This window comes from Castor canadensis, chromosome 2 (genome assembly GCF_047511655.1).
Source record: "Castor canadensis chromosome 2, mCasCan1.hap1v2, whole genome shotgun sequence".
Lineage (NCBI taxonomy): Eukaryota > Metazoa > Chordata > Mammalia > Rodentia > Castoridae > Castor > Castor canadensis.
In genome coordinates this window covers 177,800,452-177,818,646 of record NC_133387.1, presented here as the reverse complement: position 1 = coordinate 177,818,646, position 18,195 = coordinate 177,800,452, and the positions used below count along the sequence as shown (strand labels likewise).

At 36.5% G+C, this 18,195-nt stretch overlaps 1 protein-coding gene and 1 pseudogene across 1 annotated transcript; both read left to right on the top strand.

Moving 5' to 3' along the window:
* The first annotated feature begins 291 nt into the window (after window positions 1-291).
* LOC109677249 (FMR1-interacting protein NUFIP2 pseudogene) lies at window positions 292-5,760 on the top strand (annotated as a pseudogene).
* An 8,726-nt stretch (window positions 5,761-14,486) lies between these two features.
* On the top strand, window positions 14,487-15,419 carry LOC109677241 (olfactory receptor 8B8-like). The gene has a single exon (XM_020153334.2). It carries the CDS (start codon window positions 14,487-14,489, stop codon window positions 15,417-15,419), a length of 933 nt encoding a protein of 310 aa, XP_020008923.2.
* Window positions 15,420-18,195: the final 2,776 nt, after the last annotated feature.

Genomic DNA, 18,195 nt, shown 5'->3' with positions numbered 1-18,195 from the left:
GTCTTTAGAAATGAATAGCAGGAATGTAAAGCAGGTGCTGTTTGGGGATGGGTATCAAAGAGAGAAGTAAGGTCGAAAAGGAAAAGTAAAGAGGGAGTGAATATTGTAAAAATACTTAATGCCCATGCATGAAAACAGAACTATAAAATCTGCTGAAATTGTTTTATGAAGAGGGTAGTGTGGCAACAGGGAGTAAGAGAGGGGGTGAATTTGATCAAGGTACATTATACCCTCAGATCCTGATGGGGTGCCATGACCTGTAGCCTCAGCCTGGGATCCCAACCACTTTCAATGGAGGAGAAGCCCTGCCAGCCACACCTTCAGCACCATCACAGCCACCACCATCCACACCACACCCCCAAAAGCAGCAACAGCAGCAGTCACATCACCACCACCGTTATTATTTCTACAACTGTAGTCACAACCTCCACCATCACCAGCAGCCTCACCAATACCTCCAGCATGTTGCTGAGGGCAGCCTCAAGGCCCAGCCAAAGCCATTGAAACAGGAGCAGAAACACCTTCCAGCAGCAACAGGAAATGCCAAAAAAGAAAACAGACTTTGGTGAAATATGTGGTAATGCTGGAGAAAAGGAAATATCTTTAAAAAGCCTCGGTTCTGATGAAGTTACTCATCCTATTTCCAGGGTCCTCAATGGCAACCAACAAGTTGTAGATATAAGCCTAAAGCAGACTGTAAAGGCTGACACTTTGGAGAAGCAGGAATTAAAACTAAGAATTTCTTTCAGAAAAACAATATGGACAAAAGGAATGGGAAGTCTTATGAAAATAAGTCTGGAGAGAATCAATTTGTAGCTGACTGCAGCAATTCCATATGGTGTTGTAACAAATAATTCAGGCTATATTACTGATGGTTATATGGGCAAAGAGCAGATAATGATGGTAGTGGATCTGAGAATAGCTATACCACTTCTAAAGAAAGGAAAGCTAGGTGCAATGGTGCCAAGGGTTGTGAAAACCTTTATTTAGTGCAGGACAAAGAAATGAAGCAAGAGACTAGTGTCCCATGGGGACTTGAAGCTTTCAAGCCTGACTATAGTGAACAAAAGGGAAATCGAGTAGAAAGCTCCAAGCCTGTTTGGAAGTGTGAAACTGGGCCTGGCAGAACGAGTTGAGGAAAAACTGCTGTGGGCAATATGCTTCACAAAAGCTCAGATAATAAATGTGCTGTGAACAGCAAAAAGTTTTATGATCAGCCCAAAGGAAAGCATGCTTCAGCTGCTGCCTCCAAAGAGGACTCATGGATCTTATTTAAACCACCCCCAGGTTTTCCAGTGGACAAGAGCGGTTCTAAAATAGTTCCTAAAATAAGGTATGGAAGCAAATTTAAGGAAAACCTCAACAATACTGTAGAGAACTATTCTGAGTCACTATCTTCATCTTCATCCTCTTCATCATCTACTGGGGAAACTCAAACCCAATCTTCAAGCTGGTTATCCCAGGTCCCTATGTCAGTGCTGAAATCTTACATCTGCCAACTTTTCTAATGGGCCTGTTTTAGCAGAGACTAATGCAAGTGTGTATCCTCCAGGGGGTCAGCCACTGTTAACTATTGCTGATAATACTGTAACACCCATCTCTTCTGGAGCTGATTCAGTTGTCCAGGACATGAGTCTAACTTCAGCAGCTGTTGAACAAATTCAGTCTAGCCTTTTTATCTACCCTTCAAATATGCAAACTGTGTTATTGAGCACAGCACAAGTAGATCTGCCCTCTCAGACAGATCAGCGAAACCTGGGTGATATCTTCCAGAATCAGTGGGGTTTTTCACTTATAAATGAGCCCAGAGCTGGCCCTGAGACTATTGTGAGAAAGTCATGAGATTATAAAGTGATGGAGGTGACATTTCAAGACTATCCTGCTACTTTGGTTTCACAGGGTACTGAAATAATCCCCTCAGCAACTGAACATTCTATGTTTCCAAGGCTTATGAGCGGAGACATGGACTAGTCCTCAAGTTCTGAAAGTGGAACCATATCCTTGGAACCCAGTCATATAGGTGACCTGCGAAATGCAGACACCAGTAGTAATGGTGCTATAGTGTTTTTCTCAAAGGACTATGAGATAGAAAATCAAAATTCTTGGCATCTCCTATGAACACTTTGTTAGGCTCTGCCAAAGAACAGAAATAACAGAGAGGCTTAGAAATAAATGACAGCTGTGGTTCTTTTGACCTGAGGGTTGCTACTATATATCACACTAAAGGTAATTCATTTTCTAAAAAACAAAAAACAAAAAACTGGTACATTGTACGCATCTGTGGAAGTATCACAATGAAACATCTTTGTTCACCTAATATATACTAATAAAAAAGATCGCATTATCCACAAACAGCTGCAATAATTTCATTTCTTCATTTCCCATTTCTGTGGTTTTATCTCCTCTTCCCAATTGCTTTAACTGGAACCTCCTAGTGTCGGTTGAACAGAAGTGCCAAGAGTGGGCATCCCTGTCCTGTTTGGGATCTTAGAGCAAAGTCTTTCAACGTTTAATACTGAATATGATATTAGCTGTGGGCTTATCCTGTATGGTCTTTATTGTGTTCAGGTACATTCCTTTTATAACTATTTCTCACAACCTGCATGAGCAGGTCCCTTGACCTGACTGGGAGTGACTGGGGATTGAGAAAAAAAACACAGACAGACATATAGAAAGGTGGGATTGGATGGGTCTGATACTCCTGATGGGACATGCTGGCAACATCTCCCACTCCCAAGCTTATTTATTTATTTATACAGCATGTATGGGAATTTGGGGTGAAATGCAGGTCGAATTCTCATGGGTCCAGTCGTGTAGGTGGCAGGAACAGCACAGCTGTGGTATGTTGTTATTTACTACAGACTATCCTGACTGGGTCAGCATGTCCTGTTTTTCTTGTAAGGCAGCCCTGCTGAACCTTGCTTACCTCCGGGGCCTTGCCTTCTCAGCACAAATGACATTTGTCACAGCTTTACTCACATCAAACTTTCTTCTCAGTCTTTAGTTACTGGTCCCCCACACCTAATTCTTTGAAAATTATTTGTCATAAAAGGACATTGAATTTTGTGAAATAATTTTCTTCATCTAATGAGATAATTATATAAATTTAGTCATTCATTCTTTTTTTGTTTCACTTTTATTAATATGCTTACATTGGATCATGTTTTGCATTCTATGTATAAAATTCACTTGGTCATGGTAAACTGTCTATTTTATACCTTGTTTCATTTTATACATTTAGTTTCATTGTATTTTTTGAGAATGTTTATTTTATTAAGCTGAAGGATGTTGACCTGACCTTTTATCATTTGTAACATCCTTGTCTGGTTTTGATATTAGTAATACTGGCTTTATAAGATGAATTAGGCAGTATTCCGTTCTCTTTGATTTTTTTTGGAAAAGTTTGTAAAAATCAGCATTATTACTTTATATATTTGGGAGAATTTAGTGGTGAAGATATCACATCCTGAAATTTTTGTTTTAAAAGTCATTTTATCAGCGTTTCAATCACCTTACTGATTATTGGTCTATTTAGGTTTTCCTAATTCTGCATGATTCAGTCTTAGTAAATTATATGTGCCCAGAAATTCATCCTTTTATCATTTATCCAATTTGTTGATTTATCTTGAGGTGTTTCCTCTCATGTTTTCCTGTAGCAATTTTAAAAATTCAGGTATTTCCTTAAGGTCTTTGATTCATTTTTAATTGATTTTTGTACGGAGTGAGATACAGGGATCTAGTTTTTGTCTTCTACACATAAACATCCAGTTTATCCAGCACCATGTACTAACCTGACTTCCTTTTGTCTAATATATGTTTGTGACAACTTTATAGAGAATCACAATAGTCCTGTATGCTAGCCCATAAGCATAAGTTTTTAGTTTCATGAGCAAACTCAGATATTTTTTTTAATATGGCTCTGTAGGATAGTTTGAAATAAGCATTGTTTTACCTTCTATCATTGCTCTTTTGCACAAGATTGTGTTGGCTATTTAGGGTCTCTTGTCCTTATATATGAATTTTAGTGTTGATTTTGCTATTTCTCTGACAAACCTCATTGGAATTTTTGGTGAGGTTTATATAGAATCTGTATATTGCTTTCAGTAATATGGTCATTTTTCACAATATTAATGCTGCCAATCAATGAACATATGAAGAGTTTCATTTTTCTTGTTTCTTATTTCATCTATTTCTTTGTAGTTTTTATTTTAAAGGGTTTATGACTCCTTGATTAGCGTTAAATGCTCTGTATTTCATTCTTGAAGTTATTGTTATTGTGATTGTTTTATCAACTACTTTCTTATTGGATTAATTATTGGAGTATAAAAGAACTACTGATTTTTTGTATGTTGGGTTTCTTTCCTGCTTCTATTCTGTATTTGTTTATCAGATTTAAAATTTTTCTGGTGTAGTCTTTACAACCTTCTAAATACAGGTTCATGTCATCATCAAGTGGCTATAATTTGACTTCTTCCTTCCCCATTTGCTTCACTTTTATTTTTTTTACCTTTTACTTTTTCCTTTTCTTTTTTCTCTTTGTCAATATGGCAGCTTGAACTTGGCCTCGTGCCTGAGAGGCAGGTGCTTTATCACTTCAGTCTTGGCCATAGCCTTAGTTAATTTTTTTTATTATTCATATGTGCATATAAGGCTTGGGTCATTTCTCCCCCCTGCCCCCACCCCCTCCCTTACCACCCACTCCGCCCCCTCCCTCTCACCCCCACCCCCTCAATACCCAGCTGAATCTATTTTGGCCTTATTTCTAATTTTGTTGTAGAGAGAGTATAAGCCATAATAGGAAGGAACAAGGGTTTTTGCCGGTTGAGATAAGGATAGCTGTACAGGGAGTTGACTGACATTAATTTCCTGTGCGTGTGTGTTACCTTCTAGGTTAATTCTTTTTGATCTCACCTTTTCTCTAGTTATTTTTTGATTTAATTATTTTTCTGGCAGGGTCTCCTGTTCGTGCCCTGGCTGGCTTAGACCAGGATTCTCCTGTCCACAGACTCCAATGTAGCTGGAATCACAGGTGCATTCTTCTCGGCCTGGCTCTCTGGTTGAGACTGGGTCCCACTAACATTTGCTTGACCTGGTCTGGAAATCAGAATCCTTCTCATGTCAACCTCCTGAGTATCTTGTGTTACCTGTGTGAACCCCCATGTCTGGCTTCCATTTTATTTCGTTCTCTTTCTGTGTTGTTCTAGCTAAAAATTCCAATTCTATATTGACTATGAACAATCTCCTTCCTGATTTTAGTGGAAATGCTTTCACTGTTTGCCTATTCATTATGATCTTGGATATGGGTTTGTCATATCTAGCTTTTACTATGTTGTGTTGTGAAACTACCATTCCTAGTTTATTGTGGGATTTTACCATGAAGGGTTGGTAAATATTTTCAATTTTTTTGTTCTTTTTTGCATCAAGATGATTGTGTGACTTTTGTCATTGATTCTGTTTTATGTGCTGTATTACATTTATTGGTTTGTCTATGTTGATCCATTCATACATCTTTTTGTTGGAGTTGTGTGTATTAATTGTACAAAGTGAGTGATTTCATTGTGATACACCCATTTATGCATATAATGTACTTCGATCATGTTCGTATTCTTAACTACTGTTTCTTAGCCCCCTCTTCCTCTTTTTTTCCCCTCCTATTCTACCTCACAGTATTCCCCCTTTTTACTTTCACAATGTTGTTTTCTGTTTTTAAACCTAGCTTCTATAGATGGGAGAAAAACTGCAATGCCTGTCTTTGTGTGATTGGCTTATTGCACTTGACATGATGATCTCCAGTGCCATCAATTTTCCAGCAAATGACATAATATCATTCTTCTTTATGGCTTAGTAAAACTCCACTGTATATTTATATCAGTTTTTCTTTGTTTATTCATCTGTTTCTGGACATCTAGATTGATTCTAAGTATGATTCTTTGAGTAGTGTCATAATAAACATGTGTGGGCAGGTATATCTGTAATAAATGACTTTGACTCTTCAGATTATATACCAAACGTGTTATGACTACCTCTTATGGAAGATCTATTTTCAGTTTTTTAGGAACTTCCACAGTGATTTTGATTATTACATTTGTTGATTTGCTAATGTGTTGTTGAAATAAGTCAGAAAATATTTCAGTGAGGATGCCTATGTTCATGTTCTTTAAGGATTTTGATCTGTGGTTTTCTTTTTTGGTTGTGTTCTTATTCAGTTTTGTTATCAGGGCAATTCTACCTTCATTGAATGAAATGCAGAGAAACTAAAGCAGATACCTTAAAGCAACTGAGGCCAATAGGAAAAGGGGACCAGGAACTAGAGAAAAGGTTAGATCAAAAAGAATTAACCTAGAAGGTAACACCCACGCACAGGAAATCAATGTGAGTCAATGCCCTGTATAGCTATCCTTATCTCAACCAGCAAAACCCCTTGTTCCTTCCTATTATTGCTTATACTCTCTCTACAACAAAATTAGAGATAAGGGCAAAATAGTTTCTGCTGGGTATTGGGGGGGGGGAGCGGGAGGGGGTGGAGTGGGTGGTAAGGGAGGGGGTGGGGGCAGGGGGGAGAAATGAACCAAGCCTTGTATGCACATATGAATAATAAAAGAAAAATGAAAAAAAAAAAAAAGAAAGGTTCTTTTTTTTATTTTGAGGACTAGTTTGAGGAACGTTACTTCTTCTTTAAAGATCTGTCAAGGTACAAGAATGAATACATCCTGTCCTGGAATTTAATTTGTTTGGAGACTTTTTCTTACTGTGACAATCTCATTATTTATTACTAATTTGTTTATATTTTTAATCATGTTGGCTCTATTTTGATAGCCAATACGTTCCTAGAAATTTATCGATTTCCTCTACATTTTCTAATTTATTGGAACAGAAGTTTTCTAAATAATCCCTACAGATTTTCATTTTTTTCTTCAGTAGTACCTGTTATAATATGCCCCCTTTTCTCTCTAGTTCTATAGGTTGACGTTTCCTCTCTGCTTCTTTTGGTAGTTTTGATAAGATTTTGTCAATCTCATTAAAACTTTCAGAGAATCAATCCTTTATTTCATTGTTCTTTGTATTATTCTTTTGGCTTCAATTTCAATCGCTGCAGCTCTGATTTCTTTTCTTTACTACTCCTGGGCTTTGTTTTGCTTGTTCTTCTTTTCCTAAGACTCCGAGATGCATCTTTAGGTGTTTTATTTGAGAACTCTATTTTAATCAAAAAACTCCTAACTACAAACTTCTATATTAAAACTGCCTTTACTGTATCTAACCAATTCTGATAATTTGTGTTTTCATTGTCACTTGATTTTAGAAATTTCTTGATTTCCATCATGACTTTTTTAGTGACCCACTGATCATTCAAAACTATGTTGTTGGACTTCAATTTGTTTGTATAATGTCTGCAGTTTCTTTTGCTGTTGAGTTCTATTTTTATTCCAGTATTATCTGACAAGACACCAGAAATTTTTTCTATTCTTTTGTATTGGTTGAGATTTTCTTTTTAGCTTGAAATGTGGCTTATTTTGGAGAAAGCTCAATGAGATGCTGAAAAGAATGTGTATTCCATAATTGTTGGATGGAATATTGTTTAAATGTCTGTTAAGTCCATTTGTCCTATATTGTAGTTTAGCCCTCAAGTTTCTTGGTTGACTTATTTTCTAGATGACCTACCCATGGGTGAAAGTGTGGTTTGTAATTCACCCACTGTTATTGTGGTGGAGGCTTTCTGTCTCTTTATATGCAGTAGTATTTGTATTATAAAATTAGGTACAATAACTATCATTTTCAAACCTTATGTAACTTGATGTGTTGTTCTTTTACCAATTTTTATCGAGTTTTTTTGGTCTTCTGACATGTTTTGACTTGAATAGTTTGAGATTCTATACCTGAGTTCTTCCTTTGACATCAAAAATAATCAAGTTTGGGACTAGAGTGAAAAAGATGTGTGTAATAAAAAACAGAAGAAATGTTTCAATATTTAAACAGTGAAAAGGGGTAAAGCAGGAAAAAATTGGAGCATGAGGGCCATAATTGCAACAAAAAGTAAGAGAAAGATTATATCTTTCTCTATCCATCATCTCTCTAGATATTTTTATTTCTTTGTTTATGCATATTACTTTCTCTCTCTCAACACACTCCTACACACATATGTATATTTGCACACACATATCAATCTCCAATCAGCAAATATCATAAAATATCTTAGCAATAATAGTAAAAATATAAAAGAAAGGCATTTTCTAGGCTGTTTTGGTCATAAAATCAAGAGCATATATGCACTACCTTTTCTAATCTCCACTTGTTTCTGTGTCTTCCTGGGCTATGCACCCCTTGGAGAAAGCAAAGGGTGAGAGAGTTTCACCTCTTCCTCTGATTTTTATGATGCTCAGCAGTAAGCCAGTGGAAATACTTTGGGGCCAGATGTGGTGAGAATAGCTTTCAGTCCCTGCTTCTTAGTACAAGTAGTATGGAACCAAAGTTCCCTCCACTGGAGTTTACTTCAGACAGATAAACTCTACATAATCCTAGGGCATGGCTAGTATCAAGCACCATTATGGGCCTGGATCTCAGACTCCACACTAAGGCCACACAAAGGGTGAAACAACTAACAGTATTAGGTGGAAAGTCCTATGCTTTCCACCAGCCACTGTAGTTTTTCTGAGGTGCTGTTCCTGAAGGCAACCCTGTCTAGCTGCCCAGTTTTTCAACCCTTTTTAGCTGACTAACAGAGCTGCCAGTTATAAAAGGGAAAGTGAGTTTCATTGCTTTTCCTGTGTGTGACTCAAATTCCACTACATATATTTTTCAATGAACTTTCATTTGTTACGTTCTGTTGGGGCCACACTTAGTCACAAGGTAGATGCTGTCTGGGACACTATGGCAATAATTGCTGTGAGTTCTAGTTGAAAGTAGGATGTAGGGTCTTGTTTTCAAAGAGACAAAACTTGGGTGCAACTTTCTTAAGGTGGTTCCCAAGTATAGCACCAGGCTTTTACCTTGAAACACAGAATACTTCTCAAGTGTGAGCATGTGGTTTAGTTCCCTGATCAGCTAAGTACAGATGCATTTCTGTTCTGTGTCTTGTGTCTGTGTCAATTTTTCCTTACTAGGTCTCCACTGTTGCTCCTCCTCTTTATCATGACACTTGACAACTTGGGCTTACTGCTAATGTGCTGGTTTTGCCCTCTATTCCAATAACTAGAGTGGTTTTTTCCAAGTCTTCGTTTGTTCAATGTTAAACTTCTCTGAATAATTCAATCAGCAACCTCACTAAGAATGTTTTTCCTGGCTGATTTGAATCTGAGCTGTTGAGAAGCTGGAAAGGGTGCCTTGAAACTAATCTGCCATCTTGGCTTCTCTTACTAGTTGTTTTTATTCTCTTATTTATTCATTGTCTAAATTCTTACTTTGTGCATGTATGGTTTTACAAATTTTATTTAAGTCTTAAGCATTTATTCTTATAATTTATTGAAATTCACTGTTGGGAACCAAAAGTCACAGTCTGACAAGATCACTGTGGCTTAGCAGCATTCCAAAAAGGTCAGAATCTACAGGTGCACCATGTCTCTGTCACACTGGGATGGAACGCTCAATGGTTTCCCTTGACTGAAAAGAAGTTTAACTTAGTCAAAGACACTGGCAGTAAGAATGCAGGATGGCAAAAACAGAAAGGTTGTAACTAAGTCAGAGCATTTTGATGTTTAAGTCTCTTCCTCTTTTGTACAAAGCTTGCTGAGAAAAATAAAGTTTTGCCAGTTGGTCATCAACCTGTTGACCCTCTCCATATGTGTTTTGTCATTCCCTTCTTCAATGAGTGAGTCCCTCTGTGTGTCCTGTCTTGTTCATTCCTGCCCTGAGCCCTTTCGGGTCAAGGACCTCTGCGATCCTGGTAATTCACTAAGAAGATCATCCATCTTTGCATGGTGTTTCATAGAGTTCCATTTCTTTAGGTTTATCACTTGAGTTTATTAATTATTTTTGGAGGTGACATGATTTCCTGAGTCTTTGTAATTGTTGTGTGCTTACATTGGAGTTTTTTGCCTTAAAATAATTAAATATATAGTCTCCTCTTCTCGTTTACATTTATATGAATACATATGGTTGTATGTATTTATCATATATGAATACTCATATCTATATAATACTTAAATAATATATTAATTAATGCTAATATGTATATGCTATATTTGAAAATTATAAATAGTTGTTGTATATTAATATATTTATACATAAATATATATAAATATAACTATATATGTTTACAAAGGTAGATCTTCACCATTTAGTTCAGCCTTTGACTCTGGATGGACTGGGTGGTACAGCCATGGCAGTTATAGCCTGTATTTATGTTTGCTAGATAACTGATATGTTACCTTTCTTCTGAGTTCACACAGAGCACATGGCTGGTGCTCCATATCTGATGAGAACATTGGCTGAGCTTCCTGTGCAGTGAGGCAGAGATGCTGGATGGGTGCTTTGATTGCATTTGATTGGCTCAAGCCACAGTACGTATTTGCTGGCCAATGGTAGTACTATTAGTTTTGTTGTTGAAAAGAGTTTCAAGTGTCACTTAAGGATAAATGGAGACATTGGCCAGCTGGAACAGGACCAGGTGGTATGCTCAGTAGAACTGTGTTTGCTTCCCTGCCTAGACAAGGCTTTTGTGTGTACTTTCTGGCTGATATCAGCACTGTTTAAATTCCAGGCTGTGGCAGAACTATGTCCTGATGTTTGTTAAAATGTGCAAAGGTTGCCTTTCACCTAGTGTGTGACCTTGTATAGAGTCTGAAGCTGACTGTTTAGTGATTCAAGCTAAGTAGAAGTTTCCATTGCTTCTTGAAGTGATCAGTGTTCCTTTGCCAACTGGACTGCACTATTTTAAAACAATAATTAGGCACAGCGCATAGGGAACTACCACCAAGATCTAGGATTGGTTAGTGTGGTCTCCATTTCTTGCTTTGTTCTTACCTTGCCCCAGATGGTCTAGGCACATGTTTACCCTTACTTTCCCTTGGAGTGAGATTGAAGAAGTTTGTTTTGAAACTTCTTGAAATGTTACAGAAGACAGGTGTCTGCTAAGAGCTCCTCTTTACCACTGTAGAAAGCGTGTACCCTAAGATTCTCTCTGTGTAGACTATGCTAACATGGGACAGGGGAAGAGCAATACATTCAAAGTGAGACCATTTCTCTGTCGATGAAGATTTTAGATCTGTCAAAGAAGGTTAGATCAAAAAGAATTAACCTAGAAGGTAACACCCATGCACAGGAAATCAATGTGTGCAGTCAATGCCCTGTATAGCTATCCTTATCTCAACCAGCAAAAACCCTTGTCCCTTCCTGTTATTGCTTATAATCTCTCTACAACAAAATTGTCCCTTCCTGTTATTGCTTATAATCTCTCTACAACAAAATTAGAAATAAGGGCAAAATAGTTTCTGCTGGGTATTGAGGGGTTGGGGGGGAGAGGGAGGGGGCGGAGTGGGTGGTAAGGGAGGGGGTGGGGGCAGGGGGGAGAAATGAACCAAGCCTTGTATGCACATATGAATAATAAAAGAAAAAGGAAAAAAATAAGGCCTATTTCCAACTTTTGGGATATTGCTGTCTGTGAATAGTTGCCAGTTCAATGTTCTATGGGTCAGTAATGTTTGAAACTTATAGTCTGTCTTCTTGCCAGTATGAATCTTTCTGAAGGTGTTCAAGCTCTGGAGGAATTGAGCTCAATGCTCAGAGCTTACTTAAGTGGAAAATAAGAATGAATACAGGGAAATGAGGGAATAACAGATAGGACCTACAATTCAGTAACAAGTTCAGAAAAAAATTTTAAGAATTTTTTCCCAACTTCTTTGGGAAATGGAGAGATGTAGGGAAGTCATTGTATTATACCCTCTATTGTTTATGATGTGAGAAAGTATGAGCAATTCTGAATGTTTTCAGCTTGAGAATAATGTGATTTCCAGTATTTAATGAATGTCTGCTATGTGTTTTGTACTGTACTTACCAACAGGAACAATCAGGAATTAAAGCAGAACAATGTATATTATTAACTTATATATCATTTATACAAGCAATATAAGCTATATAATTTCTAGTTTATGGAGTAACAAAGCCATTAAAAAGAGAAAAAACATTCCTAATGAGTGTTATGAGGGAGTATACATGGAAAACAATGAGAACATGAGTATCAATTATCCCCAATTTTTAGTATATGTATTTAAGATGTTTTACTTTACAATAATGTAAAAGTAGCACATGCTTAACAGAAAATCTGCTTTGAATTTGGATTTTTATCATTTCCCTGGCTAGTGAAAAGTGCTCTGATATTCTTCTCATACTCAAGTATAAGCTAATATCAGTATTCTGAGCACATTTCAGGTAGGCTCTGCCAAGCTATGATGTTTGGTAAGTGTAATGAAAGCACTTTGAATTAGGATATTTTCAATTTATAATGAATGAATATGAACATAGCCCTATTTTCACACCTGACATTCGACTGTTTCCCATATTTGGAACATTATTTTTAACCATTTTCTTATATTTTTCCATTTAATCACCACAACAAACCAATGAAACATATGCAGTTGTTGCCACCCCAATTTTATAAAGCTATACCTGAGTTACAGAGATGTCATATAACTTGTCCAGGTATTGTAATTAAGAAGTATTGGGAGATTATTCAGACACAGACAATGTAATGCTACAGATCCCATTCTTTTCTGAGGAGTTTACAAATTTTTGATCTCATTAAGTTAAGAAGTTTACAGTTAAGAACTCAACAAGAAATGCAGGAAAAATTTCCAATAAGTGTTTTAAAACCTTTAATAGAGACATAATAATTAGTGGCAATTTTGAAGATATTTCAGGAGAGTAAATATCTAGAATTATTGCATTTCTTGAAATACTTTAGATGAAGAACTATGGAAGCCTGGAAGTGAAATCTATAGAATATTACCATTAAAGATATGAGGATAAAGAGATAAAAAACAAACAATAGATTTCCCTCAAGAGATCAAGGTGATGTGGAGATTGGACTCTAATATTGACTCAAACATGGAGGTTGTACAATCCCTAAAGAGAAAGGAACACAGGAGTCCCAAAGGAACTAAGAATACTAAGTAGTCTAATATGTGAACACAATCTCCTTATTTCATTTTGGTACCTGGAATCTGTTCTCAGGAAGAAAATGAGAAATTGTCGATGTAGATATCCAAGATCACTACGTCTATAAATTGATGCAAAATGTTTAGGAGGCTCATCAGGTATCATATGTAATAATAAAAATGGCTGTTTCTTTTTCACTTATGCTTCAGAGGACTAAGGCTCATCTTTATAGACATTACTAGCAGCTCAGAAATATTTTTAGGGAATTTGAAAACTTATGTTTGTGCTACCTTTTCTTAGAATCAAAGGAACCAAAACTTCAGAGTCAGATCTTGCTCTGCCTGCCAGGACTACAGGGCAAATCTCACTGATGCAGAATTGTCAAGGTTGATTCTCCTAAGAGGGTAAGTTTTTGAATCTACATTAATGCCTTACTTTTTATGTTACATGTTTATTGAGATATCAATATAGAAAGGATATATATGAAGTATACAACTCATTATTTTAACAAATACATCATAAAATTATACCAAAATCTATCACCTCTACATAGTGACCCTCATCTGTTTTTCTGTTAAATGTGTATGCACATGTTGAGAAGGTAATTTTAAGATGTCTCCACTTAACACACTCCAAATATACAATAGAATATTACATTGTGTTAACAGATTATACATTAGAGCTCCAGAACACATGTTACATGATTGAACCTTATTACTCCTGGTGAGCATCAACTGATTTTCCCTGTCATTGGGCATGGCTACAAATATCCTATTCCTTGCTTAAATAAATGTAACTGGTTGCAGTGTCTTAGTAAGTTTTCTCTCCATGGACTCTTGAGTGTTTTGCTGTGACATGGGAGTGAACATGATTTTACTCCTAAACTCTGCTTCCTTGGTTTTGGATTAGAAACAGTGTTTATGGTTCCAATACTGGCAGAATCCGGTCTGCATAGAAGGTCAGCATAAGGTTACTGAGGTGTCTGCCTTCAACTTTACCAGTGGAGGGAGGGCTCAAGCAATGAAGAAATGATGATTTAAGAAAAGGGCAATGAAATCCTGATCTGACCATTTGTCCCTTCTTCTATAGTTTCACTAAAAGTCCTGTTTGAACATGAGAGCATAGACCTTAACTATGTAGGCTAAGTTGTTGATGTGCTCACACACAGCACAACAATAAAAAAGACAGTAAAAAATAATTTTAAGAAGGAAAAAACCATTAATAAGGGGAAAACAATGTCATTCAGTGTCAGGGTAGAATTAGAGGCAAGTTCTCAGGATGGAATATCAGCTTCAAATGCTTCCACATAACCTTCACATTTATGGTTGAAGATACTGTTGGAGAGTTGCATTTTCCTCTAATGTTCCTCTTTTTCCTATTTCCACAGACCCTTTTACAGAATGGGCCCTGCAAATAACACTTTGGTGACTGAATTCATTCTGGTGGGGTTAACAGACCAGCCTAACCTTCAAATACCACTGTTCTTTCTGTTTCTATTGATGTATATGGTCACTTCCTTGGGAAATTCCGGCTTAATAATTCTCATTGTGCTGAATGCACACCTTCACACCCCCATGTACTTTTTCCTCTTTAACTTGGCCTTCATAGACCTCTGTTATTCTTCTATGGTTACACCCAAAATGCTGATGAACTTCATATTAAGCAAGAATGTTATCTCTTATATGGGATGTATGACTGAGCTCTACTTTTTTTGTTTTTTTATCATTTCTGAGTCCTATGTGTTAATGTCAATGGCCTATGATTGCTATGTGGCCATCTGCAATCCACTTTTGTATAACACTGCCATGTCCCCTAAGGTGTGTTCCTACCTTATCGTTGGTTCCTACTTGATTGCATTTTCTGATGCCATGATCCACACTGGATGTGTCCTGAGACTGACCTTCTGTGATGGAAACACCATCAACCACTATTCCTGTGATGTCCTCCCTTTGCTCCAGCTCTCCTGCACCAGTACCTATGTTAATGAGGTAGAGATTTTCCTTGTAGGGGGGAAAGATATCACTGTACCAACTCTCATCATCTTTACCTCACATGGTTTCATTCTTTCTAGCATCTTCAAAATAAGGTCCACTGAGGGCAGGTCCCAAGCCTTCAACACCTGTAGTTCCCATATAATTGCTGTTTCTTTGTTTTTTGGATCAGGTGCATTTATGTATCTCAAGCCCTCCTCAGCTGGGTCTATGGATGAGGGAAAAATCTCTTCTGTCTTTTACACAATTGTGGTTCCTATGATGAACCCCTTAATCTATAGTTTGAGAAACAAAGATGTTAAAGTTGCCCTGAAACAAACCATAAGCATGAGAAAGTTTTGATCAGAAACCTTATCTTTCTATTCCTGTAGCAAAGGGAGATTTTGCATGTTTAATTAGCTTTCTTTGTCTTCTTTTATTTTCTGTGGGGAAGGAAATCTGGGGCCTGCTTCATTTTCAATTCTTTTTACAGTAGTAGGTTTTCTTTTTTACCTTACATTTTGCATAATTTACTTTAACTATTTTAACTGTCTAATAATGACGTTAAGCAAGTAATTTCTTTTTATTTTCACTGTGGAATTTATCTCGAAAAAACTAAAAAAATTTCTGCCAGTGATTAAATTCATACTGGACTAACAGTGTGCCATCAGGCAGGACAGTTCGTGTTTGTCACTTGAAATGAAGCATAGGGCAGATAACCTATCTCCCCTGTGGTCTTTCTAGCCTGCACTTACTTGGCAAGAATCATTCACTTTCAAATGCCAGTGTTTTATAAGACAGCTATTTCTGTGTAGACTATTAAATACAACTCACATTGCAGCTACAAATAGTATGCATTAATATTTTTTCAACTGTGTTATACTTACATTGTAAATATGTTTTTACACATTCTAGATTATTAACAGGTATTTACTGTATGAACATGATGTTGAAGCTCAAAAAGATGAAAACAATACAGTCTGTCAGATTCTTAAATAAATGGTTCAGAATAAACTGACAATGTTTTTATCTCAAGACTACAACTCATTCAAGTCTATTCTCTGTCTACTTCATTTTATTAGTCTTATTGCATAAACAGGAAGCATGAGGTAACATTTATCCTTTAGAATTTGACAGTGCTTTTTTTTTTAGATGATACATAATTCATTTATTGCTTTTGTTTACATTGATTTTTGTTGTTTAAGAAAACCATTTCACAGTTCCTTTTCTTGGGATACAGATCCTTTTGGACCAGTATATTTGAAAGATGATTGGCTCAACTTGGGAACTTTGGTGTTTTTTGTTTTGTTTTGTTTCTTTTTTGAGTCAGGATCTTGCTAAAAGACCAGTCCCTACAGGGACTCACAAAACTCCTGCCTCTGAACTACTGAGCTAAGAGACATGCAAACCAAAGCAGCTTAAAAAGAGGGCTTAATTTTATTGTTGTTGTTTGTTTCTTTCCTTTTCATTTTTTCTTTCAGATAAGGTCTCCTTATGTACCAAGGAACTCCTGAGTGCTGAGATTACAGGCATAAATTGCAACACCCAACTTTGGATTTGAGATTTGTTTTAAATGAAGTTGGCATGTTTTCAGTGTCTTTAGTTGAAAGTAAGGGACTTGGTTGAGAATAGATCTCTTAGTCCAGGGACTAATGAGACATCTACCGAATAAAACAGAGATCTCTGTTTGAAGAATGATAAATGAAATTTTAAATAGCATTTTCATCTGAATTTGTATTCTATAGAGTACTCTAATTAAAACTTCTAATCTGTGATGGTCCTAGGTTCACAGTGTTTGGGGAGTGAAAGTGCTCTGGACAAATTTGGGTGGGCACCAGTCAAATGTGAAACACAATTTAAGAAGGACTTTAGAGAGTAAAATAATGGGAAAATGGATGCTCCCATTGTCTACTCTGTTTGTGGAAGGCACTAGAAATATTTAGTGATTATAGGATTTCTCTAGTTATGATGTATGGTTGTTATTTGGTACTAAAGAAAGGTTCAGACCAGAGGATACGAGGACCTAGAAACAACTACAGTACTCCTGTCTTTCTTGGCTTTCATGTGCTGTTCCCATATAGAAGATAAGGTATTGAAATGTCACATTTCAATAGGGAGAGCAATGAGAATTTAAAAGGTATATTTGGTGAATAAAACAAAATGTGACAAAATATTTTTGTATGATGATCAGTTTTCCTATTGAGAAATCAGGCAAACAATGAGTAAGCTGATTTATTTTTGCATACTGGGGTCTTAACCTAGGGTCTTGCCTGGATTTGTGAGAGAAGTGACTACAACTTGATGCACACCTCCAGCCCTTTTTGCTTTATTTTTCACATAGGGTCTCACTTTGTTTATTGTTTTGTTTGACCCTCCTAACTATGCTGTCCCCACAGCTGGGATTACATTTTTTTGCCACTAAATCCAGCTTTCAGCAGACTGGCATCAAACTGTGATCCTCATGATCTCTGCTCCCTGAGTAGGTGGGATTACTGGCATGGTCACTGTGCTCAACCTGCAAAATTTTTAACTGAAAAATTTCCTAAGAAAGATACAATTAACATATACTATTGTTCCATTCAATGTTTATGTATTGTGAAATTTAGCATAAGTGGTTTCTTGGTTTTAGATGTAAAACATAGCTAAGCGTTTGGTTTATGGTTTGAAGTGTCCACTTCTCCATTCAATAGTTCAATATCAGCATGATTTACTTTTACTCAAAGAGTGCTCCATAAATTAGAATCAAATTTGGTTGAAAATTGTTGTCTTGCCGTGTCCCTTTTGAAAAATTGCTTTCTTTATTGAATAAATCCGTATTTCAGGAAGAAAGTAATACATGTACTATGTTGTGCCATTTGTAGACATGACAAGGTTGTGTGTACTCCATACGCATTTCATTACAATTTGAAGTTATCAAGAATGGACTAAACTCTATCACCAATAGTTCAATTGATTAACCTCAAGATACAAATTACGCCTGTTTTATTTTCAGAAAGATTAGCTTCCTTTAAAATTTAAGCTCATACTTTCACCCTTTTTTGTAAAACTCACTTGTAAGGTTTAAATACACTTTCTAAAAGTTAAGGACATTGAACATTGATAAAAGGTATTGTGGCTAATTTAATAAGCAAAATTAGCT